Here is a 17,305-nt window from a genome sequence, read left to right as displayed (position 1 = left end):
AAATACCCTCACAGACACACCCAGAGATAATGTTTAGCCACGTATCTGAGCCTTCCATGGCCCCATCAAATGGACCCATAAAATTAACGATCACAACCTCAAATGTAAAGTCAAGGTTTAGACTAATTTGTACGTGGCATGAATCCATTATGTACTTTATGTGCTGGGGGAAATTGCATGAATACGAAAACTGCATTTTGGGACAATGAATTTGATGTTGATTTATACAATGAAATACAGAAAAGACTAGACATGTGAGTCCCGGCACGTGAGGGAATAAAGGCCAAACTCTAGAGTTATGAATGTGGGAAAGGAAAATAAGAGGTAGTAATATAAATAATCATTGCTAAAATTTTAAATGCTTTCAATGTGTTAAGAATTGTAAGTGCCATTTAAATCTTACCAAAACCCTGTATGGATCTAACACTGAAATCTGAGATAAGTCAGGTTCAGCTTAAGTAATTTGCCTGAAGTCATAGTTCAGAGATTCAACCCAGCTGTGATAAACTCACACTCTTTGCACTGCCTTCCCTGCCTCTTGGCCAAATTGGTAAAAAGTTTCAACAGACACGCATGGTGTGAACACTGCAGACACCCTGTAACTCTCAGATGAGCAATGTGACTTCTGTGAAGGGCAGACATTCCTTTGATTTTTAGTTCCTAAGATGATATTGATACACATGGTAGGCTGAATTGTGGCTGCTCCGGAAAGATAGCCACATCCTAATCCTTGGAACCTGCAAGTGTTACCTCATATGGCAAAAACAGACATTGCATGTACGATTAAATGAAAGATTTTTGAGATGGGGAGACTATCCTGGATTATCTGTGAGGAACTTTAATGCAATCACAAGTGTCCTTATATGAGAAAAGTAGAGGGGGATTACACAGAAGAGGAGACGGCAATATGACCACAGAGGCAGTGAAGCTGCCACAATCCAAGGATTGCTGGCAGCCACCAGAAGTAAGAAGAGATGAGAAGCAGAGTCTCCCTTGAGCATCCAGAGGGAGCGTGGCCCTACAGACACTTTGATTTTTCCCAGGGATACTGATTTTGGACTTCTGCTTCTGGCCTCGAGGACTGTGAGAGAATAAATTTCTTTTGGCTACCAAGTTTGTGATAATTGACTACACCAGCCACAGTATACTAAGATGATGCCCAAATGGTATTGGAAGCTCTAACTCACAAACATCCCAAAAAGTCTATAATATGTCATTGGATTATATCCTTTTCATAGAGAAAAAAATGATGGGGAGAGAGAGCACTTCCCCTGGGCAATACCTTGAAAAGGGTTTAAATTGACCTTGGGAAGCAGAATATTATGACTTCCCAGCCTTTGTTTACTCCCTGTGCAGACTATTTCACAGTCCTTCTTTCCATGCTGCCCGTTTAGATTGCTACTATTACAGATTTGACTGATGTTCAGATGTTAGAACTGACAAAATAAATGAGTGCTAATAAAACAGTGAAGTGTTCTGCTATTGAGCTAGTGAACCAATGCAGTGGTTTATAACACCATGATGAAAGCGAATAATTGGATACTGTGATGGATTTGAGGTGTTACAGTTTTGACGGTGTTGGGATTATGATGTGTAAAACAGTAATGCCACGTTCCTTTTGTCCATAGGCTCGGTGGGATGGTTTGACTGGGCGTATCATCTTCAATAAAACCGATGGCTTGAGGAAGGATTTTGATCTGGACATTATTAGTCTCAAAGAGGAAGGAACTGAAAAGGTAACCTCCTCAATAATAGATTATTAAACCAAAATAAAGGGCGCTGCTCAAGCATTTTAATTGCACATACAAGTAGGGGAATGGTAAAATGATTCTCTCCATGTGTTCATTTATGTCCAGTTTTCTAGAGCTCCCTCTCTGATCTGTAGATGGATGTTGATGGGCCTAGATTCTTAAATCACAAGAATGTGAAAGAAAATGAAAATAAATGAATGTTTATATAGTGCTTGGTTTACATAGCCAGCATGATTATGTTATACATACATAACCCTATGGGGGGGGGGGGGTGTCATTAGCTCCATTTCTCAAAGATTTTAAGAAATTCAGCTTAGCTTTGGAAAATCAGAAGCTGCCAATGATTTATCTTCAGAATGGCACGCAAGGGTTACTTAAAAATGAATTTTAATTGAGTTCCATTTTGAGGTTGGTGACAGAGGGACAGAATAAAATAGAATAGAAAAGGCTTACTGGAGCAAACTAACTTTGTAGCCTTAATTTTAGGAGAAAATATGTCCCAAAATGTATTTTAATGTTGGGTTCTGTGTTTAGGATTATTTTAGTGGTAATTCTCAGTCTCTCAAAGTTTAAGGGCCCATTTTTGTTACTATGTAGAGTTATATAAATGTAAACTATTAAGTTAAATAATCAATGAATTTGGCTCCTCGGTATATTTTTTGTACCAATTTTAGTATTCATAGCTATAATTGGAATTAATTCACACTTATAGTGTGAAGATTTTGCCCTTTAAAACTTTAAAGAAAAAATTTTGAATCTCCCAAAACAATCACCTGAACATGATAATTCTATAATCCCAATTATTTTTTCACTGTAGTGGATGAGAAGGTATGCTTGTAAAAACGTGGCTTTGGGAAACATGTTACCTACTTAATTGAAATATTGGGGCTGATATTTAAAATGAGATAGATTTTCCATTTCTATTTTGTTACTTTTGTTAACTGAGACACATTGAGTTTTTTTAGATCCCAACTATGTTCCTCCCCTAAATAGCTTAATTAAAACAAACAAAGATTAATTAGGCTGAATGTAATAGAAGGTGACCACTGGTGTTGAAATGTTTGAGGAGAATAATTAGTTTGCAGCTTTGAGAGTACACATTATACATGCAAATTTCCCTTTTAGAAAGTGCCATCCCTCTTTCTCTCTTCTCTTCCTTTCTCTCTGTCTCTGTCTCTGTCTCTCTCTGTCTCTCGCTCTCTCTCACTCTCTCTGGGTCCCTCTCTCTGAGATTCCTTCACTCTGATTTGCCTGTTTCGTAGTTTAACATGCTCTGACCGAGTGCAAGGCATCCACCTAGCCTCCATAATGGGACGAGGAATTTGGGCTGGAGGGAACAAAAGGAAAGAAAATAATACTTGTTTTGGACTAAAAGCCTGTAAGGGTTTTTTTAAAAAGAAAATGTCTGCTTCTCTATACATGCCTCTTTCTCTCTCTCTCCACTCCTCTTAATGTACAGAACTGAAGGGGGGAGAAAAGCTGTTAAGAAAACATCTTTTTGGCTCAGATGGGTGATGAAATAGATGAAGCTATTGTTACGCTTCCACAGCTATTTATACACTGCAATATTATGAACAGTCTATTGGTGTTTTTCCATCAAAGGCAAAATCGAATTAGATGAAAATGTTTTCTCAATTTGTTTCTTATCTCTCATTGTTTGCAATAACTTTTCTTTCTTCAGGTGACTTGGGCTCATTTCCTGAGAAGGCTGATTGGGCCTTAGGGCAATGGGGGAAGCCAACCCATCTCTCTCAGGAGCCGAGGGAGGAATTGCCCAATCTTTTCATGTCAGCCTCTCGTGGGGTCCACAGGGAAAATTGTTAGAAAAAGCCCATTTTGTCAATCTCACTCAAGTTTCTACTGCCTGGAAGCCCATAGTCAAAGAATAGGTCATTGAGCATGCTTCCTTCTTGCTTAGGAGTAGCATGTGCGCATGCGTGTGCAAATTGATTGATGGATTTACTTTGGTTATGGATGCCTTGAATAGGTCTTCTTAAAGAATGATCAAGACCCTTTAACTCTGCGGCATAGCTGTGCATATTCCAAAGAACTTTAAGTCACTTTTTTGGTGTGTGAAAGGAAAAGTGAAAATCAGATGATGATACCACCAAGGAGAAGTAACTTCTGTGGGACCCACTTACTTGGTTCATCTCTTCACTGTACCTATTCTCGGGCTTTATATTGCAAGATTCCAAACAATGGGTGGTGAATGTAACCCTCTGAGCACTCACTCACCATACCTTTTGGGTTCCATGCTCCATTTTAACTAAGTGCTATTTTTATTTTTCCCTCTGAAAACCAAGGCTGCTGGCGAAGTGTCTAAACACTTATATAAAGTGTGGAAGAAGGTTTGTACTCAGACAAAAACTGCAGGAAATCTGGGGGTGGGGTGGGGAATGTCAGAGGAAAAGCCTGCATCCTTCCAGTTGCAAGACTAGTAGATCACAATTGCAGTTTAGAGGCGATATTCTATGTAAAGGGAAAATGGGGGCGATTGAATATATTGTCTCTCAACATTATTCATGAATTACAAACAGGCTTGAGATGGATTAAATAATGATGGATTAAGTATTTCTCCCTAGATTATTTCTGTTTCTCCTGGGCAGAATCAGTCCCTGTTAGGTCTGAAATCAGGGAACTGCAACAGAAGCAGACACTGGTCTATTTATATTCTTTCTCAAATCACTAAATATTTTTCCCTAAGGGGCATGAAAACAACAATAGATTTGATCCATCAGACTAGTCAGATAGGCTAAGGCTCAGAAGGTTAGAACATCTCCTTCAATGTCACCATCAACACATACGAGCCATTTTCAGAAATTCCCTTTTCTTATGAGCTATCTTTGTTTTGCGTAGTATCTTTCTCAGTGCATATTGTCTCCAATTTGTTTTAGAACCACAGAGGACAAAAACATTAGAGACTTTGGAAGGGAAATGAGATTATCTTGTAAATTTTAACACCCACTATTTCATAGTTTATTGTACAGTATCATGTTGTCAATGAATGTGCACAGATTTATTATATAAGCAAATGTTAGACATTAAAAACATTTGGATCAGGAAAATGTCCCAGTAATATGTAAACATTCTCTCTCATTCTCACTCTCTTTCTAAAACTACTTCCTGAAATATCTATTGATTAACGGATGGACCTTAAATTATTCCAGGTTGTTCAACTTGAACAATTTTGTCAGGTTCACTTTCATCTTTCAAATTATCAGTTAAGTCACAGAAAGTGTAAATAGTTTCTCCCTGTGTTCGAAATCTTGTCTCCCTCTCGGTAGTACTCAGTAGATGAACTCAAAAATGTCCTCCTTTTAAGTTTAAAAAAACACACGTTTAATAACCTTCTTTTAATTTTCAATGATTCAGGCTACCAAAGGCATGTGGAAGGCAATCCGCTTCCCTCGCCGCTAATAAATAGATGAACCCCAGCACCCAGAAAGGAGCTTATTGCACTAATCCAGCTTGAGACTCCAGGCACTTGATGCAATGTTGAATTAATTCAAACCAAATATCCTAGGGAATGGAATCCAGGCTCTGAAATTAGACATGGGGGAGGGAAATGTCCTTTATTTGTCACTAAACTGCAATAATCACCCCTACTTCTCAAGGATGCACTCTCTTGGCTTTCCTCCTTCCTCCACGCCTTTGTGCCTCTTCCTTCCTGCCCACCCATCATTGCCCACGCTGTCAGTCATATATACTGTGGTGTGCTGTTTCGTGTTATAATTGCTCATCAACAATTTTCAGTAACCTGAGTGCCAGCCCACGAGACCTATTCAGAGTCAACAAACACATTGTCCTTTCCCAATAAAACTCCATCTTAAAAGAAAAGGATTTGCCCCCATTGCATTCGAATTCCAAAAGCTCTCCTTTCTGTCCGATCTTGTTTAATATGGAACTGTCCACCTAAAATTCTTTCCAAGAGAGGGATGTAGCAATCCTTACAAAGCCCATCACTAAAATATGTGTTCCTATGGTTCATAAACAAGAAACAGATATGCCTTTTTTTTTCTAAATACTTGATATTTCACTTAGCAGTTTTAGATTTTGTCTTTATGAGAATTACTCTCTAGGTTTAGAGGATAGACACTAGTCACTCTCCAAACACCCTTTTGTTGTGTCACTTTTTAAAAAGAACTTGCTTAATGACATTTGGCCACTCATTTCAAATGCTTCCCTCGATTATCCTAGATAATGAATGGCTGTTCCCACATGCCCGTTTACAAAGTGAGAGAAGGCGGGACCAGACAATCCAGCTTTTGAATGTTCCTCCCCACAAATATTTGACCCACCCTCCACTATTTCTCTCTGGTAAATTACTGCTGTCTGCTTTTGCTGTACAGTTTGAAAATTGAGGTTCTGCTTCTCGAAGGCACTCCTGCAAGGTCATAGAACAGGACCGAAATGCTAAATGTCTAGGCCTCTGGTTAAATATATCTGTCCCCCTAGTAATGACTTATGAGATCTTGCCTCTTCAGAAAGGGACATGCATTTGCTGATGTGTTCATTTACTTCAATTAACAGGTAAAGCCAATTGACTAGTTAGGTTTAAAACACATACACACACACACACACACACACACACACATACTCTCTCTCTCTCTCTCTCTCTCTCTCTCTCTTCTGTTTTGCTGATAAAAAGATTTGAAAACAGAAGGCTGAGGTCATTCAAACTGCATGTATATACTGTCTACTTTCCAGGAATAGCCTGGCCTAGACTATCTTTTCACACTCTTTTAGTCTAGATTTGAAGGAATTTCTGTTACACAGATAGTAAAAAAAAATATTCTCCCTGTTCTCATTTTATGGAGCAAAGTTTGCACTGAATAGGACTCTGGGACTCAGTTGAATGGAAACGCAGCAGCGATGGTATCTGACCTTCAGACTTTTAGTGGAGTAGGTAAAAGAAATGAAAGCCAAATGTTAAGCTATGGGACGTATTTTTCTAAAATTTCAGGTTTGTATTTTAAAAGAGAATGATATTGTGAGGCCATTCAAGGCTGCCATTTTCAAATATCAGTATAGTTCCTTTAAACACACACTTGACATTAATAGAAATGAGTTAAAGAGAACACATTTCATTACTTATCAAATTGGCTACAAACACAGTTGTCGTCTCCGTCTTTCAATACTGAATTAAAAATTAGGTTCCATTCTCCCCAGGGCCTAAATCAAGGTTTAATTAGAAGCACAGCCAGGGACCAGTTTACACACAGTCTTCATAGAGTTAAAAGTCAATTATTTGCAACCTGAAGCATAGCTTTGGATGAAAACCAATAGATTCCAGGTGTGTCTAGCTTGAGTCATATTTCTTAGAATCAGGGATCTGTGCCTTAAAGAAGTGAGAAAAGGGGTGGAGATTGAGAAGAGAGAGAAGAAAAAGTTGTCCCCCTTTCCTGTGTTTAAAGCCAGCCAAAGAAAATTGAAGATTCTTAACTAACAGACATTGTGTCCTTTGTGTGCATTCTATGTGATAAGCCTCATATTTGCTCCTGGAAAGGGTGAATGGTTATTACAGGTGCTCTCCTACATCCTAATGCTACTTCTGGTACCCTTTTTACAGACATTATCAAAATACTTTCAAATGCAAAAACCACCCCCAAGCCTCCCCTTACCTAGACCTGTCTTCTTATTTCACCACTCAACTAACCTTAATTAAGTATGGAAAGGAAACAGTGAAATTGAAATAGTTCACATTGATGTGTGAGCATGTGATAGTCCTTGAAACTTCAAAGAATTTACGTTTCTCAAAAGGATATTTACAAAGCTAAATGAATTTCCAGCTGCAGTATTTAGAGGTAAATCAAAGTAAAGAAATAGAAAATTAAAGAAGAGGCCGGATAGTCCCGCAGGTGATATTTTATTTAATCATCAGAAAAGCCCTCTTATCTCCATGTTGCTGGTGAGGAAATTGAGGCAGAGAAGGGTTAATTAACTTTCCCAAGGTCACACTGCTGGTAAATTGCAAAGCTGGGATCTGGACAAAAGTCTGTTTGTAAAGCTCATATTCCATCCAGTTAGCCCAATGTCCTTCCACTGGGGGAATATATTTAGGGATCAAGCACAGGTCCACCCTGTCCACCTAGAGTCTGTCCAAGTGTTAGTGTTCCTAAACTGCCCCTGTTTTTCACGGCTCCTTTACTTTATCTGCTTCTAAATTAAAAAAAAAAAAAATTTCACTAAAGATTCCAAGGTCTTTCACAATAGAGCAAACTTGAAGAAAGTACGAGGGTAGTCATTTGGATGTCCCTTACTATTGACATTTGTGTAGCTCTTAATATATACCAACACTTTCACATGCATCTTCTCATTTGATCCTCTCAATATCCCAACAGCACACTCTACAGCTAGAGAACCAAAGCTTAGAAAGGTTAGCATCTTGTCCAAGATCACACAGCATTTAGGTTTGCCTGGCCCTGAAGCATATCTGCATTCTGTCTCACCAGGGTGGCAGTAAACGCCTCCAGAAGACTTCAGATAAATACCTCGATTCCCTGAGGCTCTCCTCCCGGGTTCCTCCAAAGGCTAAACATATCAATATTCTTCTATAGGACCTAATAACCCAGAAGTGACTTGGCCACTGGGGAAAATAAAAATCATTATTTTTTAGAAGAGCAATGGGTTTCACTGACTGCCAATCACCATAGGCGGTTCTGTGGTATAAAGATCAATAAACAATAAAATGAATACCCTCACTGAAGGAGTTCATAGTCAAATGGACAGACAAGAGAGATAAACAGATGAATAACAGAAGACCAGAACAGAGGTATGAACAGAGTCCTACCAGAATTCACAAGAGGCATCCATAAAGCATTGGGTCCTCAATGAAGACAGGCTCAGAACTTAGTCTACTGCTCATCCATACCTTTTCATCTGTTTATCTTTTCCCTTTTACATGCCCAGTCTCTCCATCATCCACCCTGCTCCTTTCATCCCACTCCTTATAAATTTAACGGCACTGATGGTACCACTTTGGCAACATAAAGTTTGTATCAATAGAATGCAGGTTCCACAAGAGCAGAAATTTTAGACTGTTTGCTCATTGCTGTGTCCTCCAGTGCCGAGAACAGTGCCTGGCATTTAAGTAGGTGCTCAACAAATACATATTGGAAGAAAAATCTGATACGCATTTAAGAATTCTTAACTTAAAAAAGAACAATGGGCTTAGTAAATTAAAAACAAAAAAACCTCCCCCAACTCCACCCCAAATAGCACAAATTTTCCCTGTTCCATTTACACACTCATTCCTCCATTGTTTCATTTTTCCACAATTAGTAGCTTTCACTGTGATGCCTTGGTGTCCTCTTCCCGGATGATGAGCTTTTGTGTCCGTTCCTGGTGTGAAAGGGGCCTCTCTGTAGTGTAAATGCTGAAACTGACAGCCAGCAGCCTCTGACATACTGTGTTCTGTGTAGATTGGGATTTGGAACTCCAACAGTGGGCTTAACATGACAGATGGCAACAAAGACAGGTCCAACAATATCACCGATTCACTGGCCAACCGAACGCTCATCGTCACCACCATTCTGGTAAGTTGACTGTGTGGAATTCAGGGTGTCTTATCCAGACTCTTACCAGAAACCTTGAAGGATGCTTCATCTATCTTTTCTATGCCAACAACTCTGTCTGCAAATGTCTATTTTTAATTGGGACACCGAAAGCATGTATTTGTATATACCTGTCATTGGATTGAATTATAAGCTTCCAACATTGTTCTGAAGATCTTCCACCTCCAATCCATTCTCAGCTCTGCTCTGCCTCACTCTCTAGCCTCAGCTAGTTGGTCTCTCTTGCTCTCTGGATGCTGGTTGGTTTCAACCAGGGGAAACTGGCAAGATATCAGGGAAGTGGGGGAAGAGAAGTAAGAAACTTTCTTCCTCTGCCTTCAGTGGTTTTGTCAGAATCTCTGTCCTTCACAACCACAGTTCCTATCCTGATAATGATCCTGATTCGAGAGTCCAGCTGCACTGGATTCAGGAGCACTCTTTCCTCTCTCCTTGCCTCAGCCCTAGGTGGGTGTCTACACACCTCTCCCACTCTCACTTCCATCCCTGATGGCTCCCTTTGCCCTGCTCACTCCTCTGTATAAATAGCACCTTTATTAAGTGGTCTTCAAAAGCCCAGATAAAGGGACCTCCTACTTCCTGTGGAACCCTGATCAAACCCCCATCCAGATACTGTAGGCCCACAAGTTGTTCATTCTCCCTTTCCCCACCCTAACTTAAGGGATAAAGGACAGGAGTGGCCACCTCCAAAACCTTCACTTCCAGACATTCCTGCTTTGTTTGATTCAGTCCATAATGTCAGATCAATTTATTTCTGAAAACATTAACTTCTGAGAATTGTTCATCCAAAATAAAAACTGTTTTGTTTTTCTGGTGACTACTTTCTCTGCAACTATCTCATGGAAATATAGAGTTTTCTATTTCTATCAGTGTAAGTATAAGCGTAAACAAAAAAGACATACCACTAATACAGTAACTGCTATAATTTTATAAAATAAAATAAGTATTTAGTCAAATGAGAATTAGTAGCATTATAGATACGTGGTAGTAAGGAAATGTCACTATTCATAGGATAGAGGACTTATCATGGAAGTGTATATAAGCAAAGAACTACCAGACGTGAGATTTGAGGTGTGTTCAAATAAGAAAATGGAATTTATGATAAAACGACATAGAAATGGTCTTTGAATAAGATACCCTGAAGGAAACCCACCAAAACAGGTAGCTAATAAGTGAGGCGTGAAATCGAGGTGACATTTAGCTGAGAGATGAGGAAATGAGAATATTCAGTAGATAGGAAGTTTGAAGAATAAGAAGATATATTTGCTGATTTAGATTTCCTATTTGTAAGTAGGTGAGGCTCTTAGATAAAAGCCAGGAAGGGGGCCAGATCAGGGTAAGGAAGCTTGGGTATAGGCACAGCTGGAGACCAGTCATCCTGACACCTGGTCCCCCGTTGCCTTCTCTGCCAGATGTAAAGTTTAAACATGACTGTCTCTATTACACCAATCACTCCTAGTCCCGCCCTCAGCAGTGGAGGAGAAAACTTCCATTCAGAGAGGAGGGACAGAAAGTAATACATGAAGTGTTGTCTAATGGCAGAGCGGATAGGGAGGATGAGTTTAGCAAAGCCAGGAAGGTGAGTAACTGACTTCAGTACTCTCCAATCTTAAAAATCGTTTTCAAATACTTTACAGCTTTTGGCTGTTGATGGAGCTTGTGTAAGTAGATTCTGCCTTCCATTATAACAACGTTTTCACATTTGGTTTGTTTCATATAGGAAGAACCATATGTGATGTACAGGAAATCTGATAAGCCCCTCTACGGCAATGACAGATTTGAAGGATATTGCCTGGATCTGTTGAAGGAATTGTCAAACATCCTGGGTTTCATTTATGATGTTAAACTTGTCCCTGATGGCAAATATGGAGCCCAGAATGACAAAGGAGAGTGGAATGGAATGGTCAAAGAACTTATAGATCACGTAAGTAAAAATGTCTGAAAAAAAGTGCATAATTAGAAGAAGTAAAAGAGAAAAAAATGGTTGAGTCAGAGTCAGAAGAAATGTTTCACTTTTTTGAATCATGAAAACATTTAAAAAAGAAGGAGAAAAGAACCTAAAATGGAGTTTGCTTACTTGGAAGGGCAAGTAAGGATAAAAATTGAGGCTAAAAATGTATGGGTCCATTCTTCATACTAAAGAATAAACCTGAATGCTTCTTAAATTAGATGAAGAATTCTGAAGTTCTCAGCTGAGAGCAAAATATCATTTTGTCAACTAATTCTATGACCAAGTTGCTCATTCTTTGCTTTTCTCACATGCTCTTTCAAAAGACCTGCTTCTGCAGTTTTTTCCTCCATTTAGTTCCAGAATGTGTATATGTCTATCTGTCTGTCTGTGTGTATTTTGTACTTTCTGGTTTCTCTTTGTTAATAAATACTATTTCATAACCATAGCTGTGTAAATCAGCCACTGTTATATTAGAGTCGATTGTCACAGAAGCTTCTTGAGTGAGAAACATTTGGAGTTGAGATTAGGGATCAGGAGTACCTGGGAAAAGTCCAGACATTTGCCAAGAAGCTAGACAACTGAGACAATGATTTTGAACTTGCTTTTGCAGAGGGCTGATCTGGCAGTGGCTCCTCTTACCATCACCTATGTACGGGAAAAAGTCATCGACTTCTCCAAGCCCTTCATGACTCTGGGCATCAGCATTCTTTACCGGAAGCCCAATGGTACCAATCCAGGAGTCTTCTCCTTCCTCAACCCCCTGTCTCCTGACATTTGGATGTACGTGCTCTTAGCCTGCTTGGGAGTCAGCTGTGTACTCTTTGTGATCGCAAGGTAAGTTCGAGAACTATTGATTGAACTTACAACAGCAGCTTTAGGTCAGTCTCAAGTTGACCTGAGTGCTCTAGATATAGGCACAGATTAAGAACTTTAAAGCGTTTTTTCACTTTTGCCTGGTGTTCTATCTGTCAATTTCTCCTTCATAAAAGCCACTCTGTAAAATATCTTCTAATTATTTGTAAAGGTATTCTTAAAGAACAATAAGAAGATAATTTTTATATTAATTTAATTTTATATTTCAAGCAACTTGAAATTTTTTAGTTACCCATTTCCCCTTAATTGTATTACAACAGACGCAATGACTCAGCTAATAAATCTAAAATGTTTCAACAGGAACAGTAAAATGGTGTCCAGATATTTGACTCCCGGAATATTCAGTTAAGCCAAACAAAAATAAGTTAGCTAGCAATTATTGTAGCAGGTAAAAAACACTGCAGTAAAACAAGATTGTGAAATACTCATAAACAAAGAAAAGTACTTTGAAAATTTTATAAAATTTACATTTAAAAACATTAGAGTTAACAAGAGGATTCTAGAAATAGCTATGAAAGGAGAGATTGCTTACATATAGAGTTTGAAAGCGTGAAATCTTTATGCTACCACTATGATTCAGGTTAGGTTTTATTTTCTGAGATAACTCTATCTCATTAGCCATTCTGCGCTACACAATTCTTCAAAGGATTTTTATTCCTTTCAGTAGATCATATTTTCTAAATACCTTTGATGCTGAATTTGAAACACAGTTATTTCATCTTTCTGTTGGCTTAAACATTTGATATCCCCAGATAAACCATGTAACACAATAATTGCTTTTGTATGTCCTCTACTCATTTTCAATCTTTTTCACTTTTCAACAAAACTTAGTGAACTTTTTCCCTAATCAATTTTTGTTTTCCCTCCAGGAATTTCTAAGGGAAATATTTCTTCATGCTAGCTCTTTGTCATTGTCCACTGTCTGGTTTTGATTAATGCCAGGTAACTCTTCCCTGGTGTAACTATAAAGAAAGTTTGGGAAAATAACCCACGCTGGAAAGGTCGTAAAGATCCACGGGGCAGACCTAGTCAAACTGAAGAAATGTGTGCTCTCACATGTGGGTACTTACGCATTCCATATGAAATGAATGTTTTGAGGTTTTCTACACGTTATAAAATGCACCATTACCAATTCCCAGATGGCTTTCCAAATTTTGACCAGCTCTTAAACTACTTTAAATGATGACCAAAGCTCTCCTTTCATATGTCTTACCTCAGAAAATAATATATTGACAGTATGTACAGTGATATTATCCTTTGATGCTTTAATACTCTAAATCAGTGGTTCTCAACTCGAAGAGATTTTGTCCCCCAGGGAACATTTGGCAATGTTCTGGAAACATTTTTTGGTTGACACAACTGAAGGTGGATGCTGCTACTTATATCTGGTTGGTAGAATCCAGAGACGCTGCTAAACATCCCCCAGTGTGTAGGACAGCCCCCTACAACAAAGAGTTACACCAAACTGTTGACAGTGCCATGGTTGAGAAATCACGCTGTAAATGATTAAAGAGGATATTGTTTTGGGTATCCAATTTTAAAAGGTAAATCTCTCACCTTGGGAGGTACCTTTCTCATTACTGGCTCCTAAGTGAAACTAATACTGCCCTAGAATGGCCATTTAATAAATGACTACCCTAGGATGATGTACCCCCTAGCCACAAATAAGAAATTTTGTGTTGGCTCACTGTTCTGTTCCTCTGCTCTGGGGCTCACACCTGTAGGGTGATTAAGGGCAGTGGAGCAATCCAGGCAGCGGAGGGCAGCAGAGAAGTGAGTTTCCATATCCCCCAGTCCACTGTTCTGTCTAGACAGTGATGCTAAAGAGTACAATAGGCAAGACAACGCTGATGAGCAAGTACCTTATTTATCACAAGGACTTGATCAAAGCCAGTGGGAGAAAAAACATATCAGAAGCATCCAGAAGTTCTCACAAGCACACATGTTAAATGTATCCTTTTACACTTGCCTCCACTGTGCCTTTAAATCACCTTACGTTTGTCATCAAAATATGTCAGAATAGTGTAACATTTAAGTTTTCCCCTCTTTATTTTGTCTGTTCTTCTAGAAGCTCTTGGTGACCCAGAGCCCTGTATTTTCCGACTTTATTCGGTTTCTATTAAGAAAGCAGCCTCCTCCCCACAATCAATACTATCCACTCAATATTCCTACTCACCACCAGCACCATTTGTAAACCAGCTCTTCTTTGTTTAGCTTGTTCTCCTTGTTGTCCCCTTCTCGTTGTCTTTCTTCCCCCTCTGGGTCTTGAGGGAGCAGAGGTATTGTGCATCAAATGTAAGTTTGCAACCAGCACGGTGGTGAACCAGAAAATAACTCCCTGCCGTGCCCAGGTGCCTCGTCATGGGGATCAGACTCTCAACCACATTCATCTCCTCTATACCTTTGAATTCCTTCCTGCTTCTACTTCATAAGCCACTAGTATGTTTTGGAGGTGATTCCCAAAGCCAAAATCCTGGCTGAGTAAGTGCATCAATCCACTTCTACTTCCCACCATCATAGCTTGAGGTCGAGAACTTAGTCACTCTGCACCAATGAGCTAAGATGTAAAATGGCTTTCTGCTACCACTTCAGTGCTTTGCATTCAAAGTTTGAGAAGTAGAAACGAAAAACAGTTAATCTCATGACCATCTTTCACTCTAGAGAGGCTTTTGAATGTACATTTTGAAATATATCCTTTTATGTCTTCTTAAAGGAAAAAGAAAGCCCATTGCTGCATTTAGGCGAATGCTCTTGTTATATAGATGCTTAAAAATCATTGGCTAAACTGAATTGAGTTTATAAAGTTAAATATCGGTGGGACAAGCTAAGGAAATCTATATGAAAATTTCAGTTACTATGACTTGTTACAATGTGTGTGCCAGTGTTTTTGTTTTGTAGTTGACATTTTTTTGAATTACTTTTCGAAAAATATTTAACCCCAAGGAATTATGTCCATCGTGAACACACAATTTAAATAGACCAAATATCCAGATATAATATCTGCTTACATTTTATGATGTATGTCTGTCTTCTTAAAAAGAGCATTTTTTTAAGTTGGCATTTGGAAAAAAAAAAAATCAAGAAAATCTTTGACTGTAATGCTGTTATCATACAAGCCCAACAGTTATATTACAAGTTCAAATAGAGCTTTCTCCTTTAAAAGTTGAACAGCTCTCCCTCTCCTCGATGTAGCCCAATATCCATTCTCAGCCATAAAGAGTCCCTTATTTAGAGATCTTCAGTAAGAGGGCCATTTTATATCTTCCATTCAAGTAAAAGCCTGGCATATATAAACATAAGCCCAAAATGAACCTTTGCATTTCAACATAATGCTATTCTTTCCTATGCAAGTTTTGGTACAGATTCTAAACAGATTCTAAAAAAGTTTGTCCCTTTCTCTGTCATTTTACTAAAGATCAGTATCAATTGGGGATAGCAACTTCAGAATATCATTGGTACAGGTCACATATTAATCTTCCCCCCAGACTTCTGATGCTGACACTGTCACGCTGGCTATCTTTAAGCAAGCGTTAGGAATTTCAAGCTGAAATATCTACATTCAGGCAACAGGCAGGTCTACTGCATTATGAAAAACCAGTGTCTTACAGCACAGAATCATTTCACAGTTTAATATTCCTCAGTTCACTTGTTCTCCAAGTCACTCAAAGTCCCGAAGAGAAAGAAGCTAAAATATCTCTACAGAGCAGGCAGAATCGCATTGCTGTTTAGACAGTTTTCCTTTTTCTATAGAAAATTAGATTAATTGTTCACTTATAACTGCAAAGTATGAAATACTAAAACAAGACCACGTTACAGGCATCATTCCACCAAACGGCATTCAGTGATGAACTCGTTGATCAGAGCATATATGCGGGAGAATTGCCAGAAAATCAGGGGGCTGGTGATTGCCAGGTTTTATGGTCTGTTTAGAGAAACTCATTCTTTTGGATGCATAAGCCTTCTAATTTATTGCAATTAACATTTTTAAATTATTGTACAAGTGACAATGATATTGTTTTAGTAATGGCATCTTTACTCTGCATACTGCTTCAATTAGTAGGTTCATTAATATTGGGACTCATTTCTTCAGCTCAGCAAACTACTATGGTTATGAGAGTGTATAAATTCAAAACTTAATTATATTGTTGAAACAGTAATTAAGATGTATTGGCATGGCATTGTCAATGAAAGCTTTATTCATAAGCTTTACAGGAACCTGTGCTATGTGCCCTGCAGCTGTGGAGAAGGTGCAGTCAAGAGTCGCATACCATTATTGTGGGATAAACTATGAGGTTGTTACCCCAGTCCCCCTAAGACTTGATGAGGAGACACTGTACACTTTCCAGAAGGTGTCCAGGGGTTTAGAGAATGGTTTTTCATTAAGAGGAACTGTCTGCCCAGTTCTTTGTGCATGATTCACAGCGTGCCCTGCTTTCGCTATAGATAATGTATTCACCTTAATCCCACTTCGCCCCAAAGTGTCAGCAACCTGATATTGTTTACTGCTGAAACCTTATGGCTGGAGAGCATTCCGTATGTTCTCTTTGGCTTTCTGGTGTTTTAACATCAGTTTAACACTCCTGCTTGCATTAAAAGACCCAATGGCAAATGGTAAAGCTTCCAGGGCTAAGAACTACTGGATTTTAAATCATTTCCAGATCACTTTGTGGAGCATCTGCTAATGTCTTTCTGGAAAAATAAGTGCCCCTTGGCAAGATAGCCCTAAAAAATAACCACGGAGCAGGGACCTCCTTGGGCTATAGAGGTCAAACAGATGTTTAGAAAATAAAGAACGAAAAATCTATTCAGTTCCCCAGATTTTTATTTTAACACGCTGCAGAGATAGCTGGATTTCCTTTTCTTTACAAATAAGAAAAGTTAGGCCAGATAGGTTAAGTGACTTGTTCAGGGTTGACTTCCTAAGTAACTAGTTGGCGATCAAGTGATTACAGTCCATCATTGTGGGAACAACCAAATTAAAAACAAATGAAGAGGGAATTATGAACTTAAAAACTCTTCAGTGAGACATGCGATGGAGTTAACCCTGATGAACCCCCATGCCTGGGCCAGGGTTCTTCTAAGTTTAAACTTTGTCTCTTCATTAAGAATTGTGATTATTGTTTCCATATACTACCCTAAAAAATTTGAATACACTCCAA

At 38.8% G+C, this 17,305-nt stretch overlaps 1 protein-coding gene across 17 annotated transcripts in view; it reads left to right on the top strand.

Moving 5' to 3' along the window:
• The window catches only part of GRIK1 (glutamate ionotropic receptor kainate type subunit 1), a 357,358-nt gene that overhangs the window by 301,369 nt on the left and 38,684 nt on the right, over positions 1-17,305 (top strand). For 11 of the 17 annotated variants that reach the window (XR_011433070.1, XR_011433071.1, XR_011433069.1 and 8 more), the window contains 5 exons: positions 1,629-1,736; positions 4,055-4,099; positions 9,173-9,286; positions 11,043-11,246; positions 11,884-12,107. Coding sequence is in view for 12 of the 17 variants with exons in the window: in XM_023629989.2 (XP_023485757.1) it covers positions 1,629-1,736; positions 4,055-4,099; positions 9,173-9,286; positions 11,043-11,246; positions 11,884-12,107 (695 nt within the window). In the remaining 5 variants the exon portion in view is untranslated. The remainder of the gene's footprint in view (positions 1-1,628; positions 1,737-4,054; positions 4,100-9,172; positions 9,287-11,042; positions 11,247-11,883; positions 12,108-17,305) is intronic. The other 6 variants (XR_011433072.1, XM_023629990.2, XM_023629995.2 and 3 more) reach the window with 1 other exon arrangement.

The sequence above is a fragment of the Equus caballus genome, chromosome 26 (assembly GCF_041296265.1).
Source record: "Equus caballus isolate H_3958 breed thoroughbred chromosome 26, TB-T2T, whole genome shotgun sequence".
Lineage (NCBI taxonomy): Eukaryota > Metazoa > Chordata > Mammalia > Perissodactyla > Equidae > Equus > Equus caballus.
This window is presented reverse-complemented; position numbering and strand designations above follow the sequence as displayed.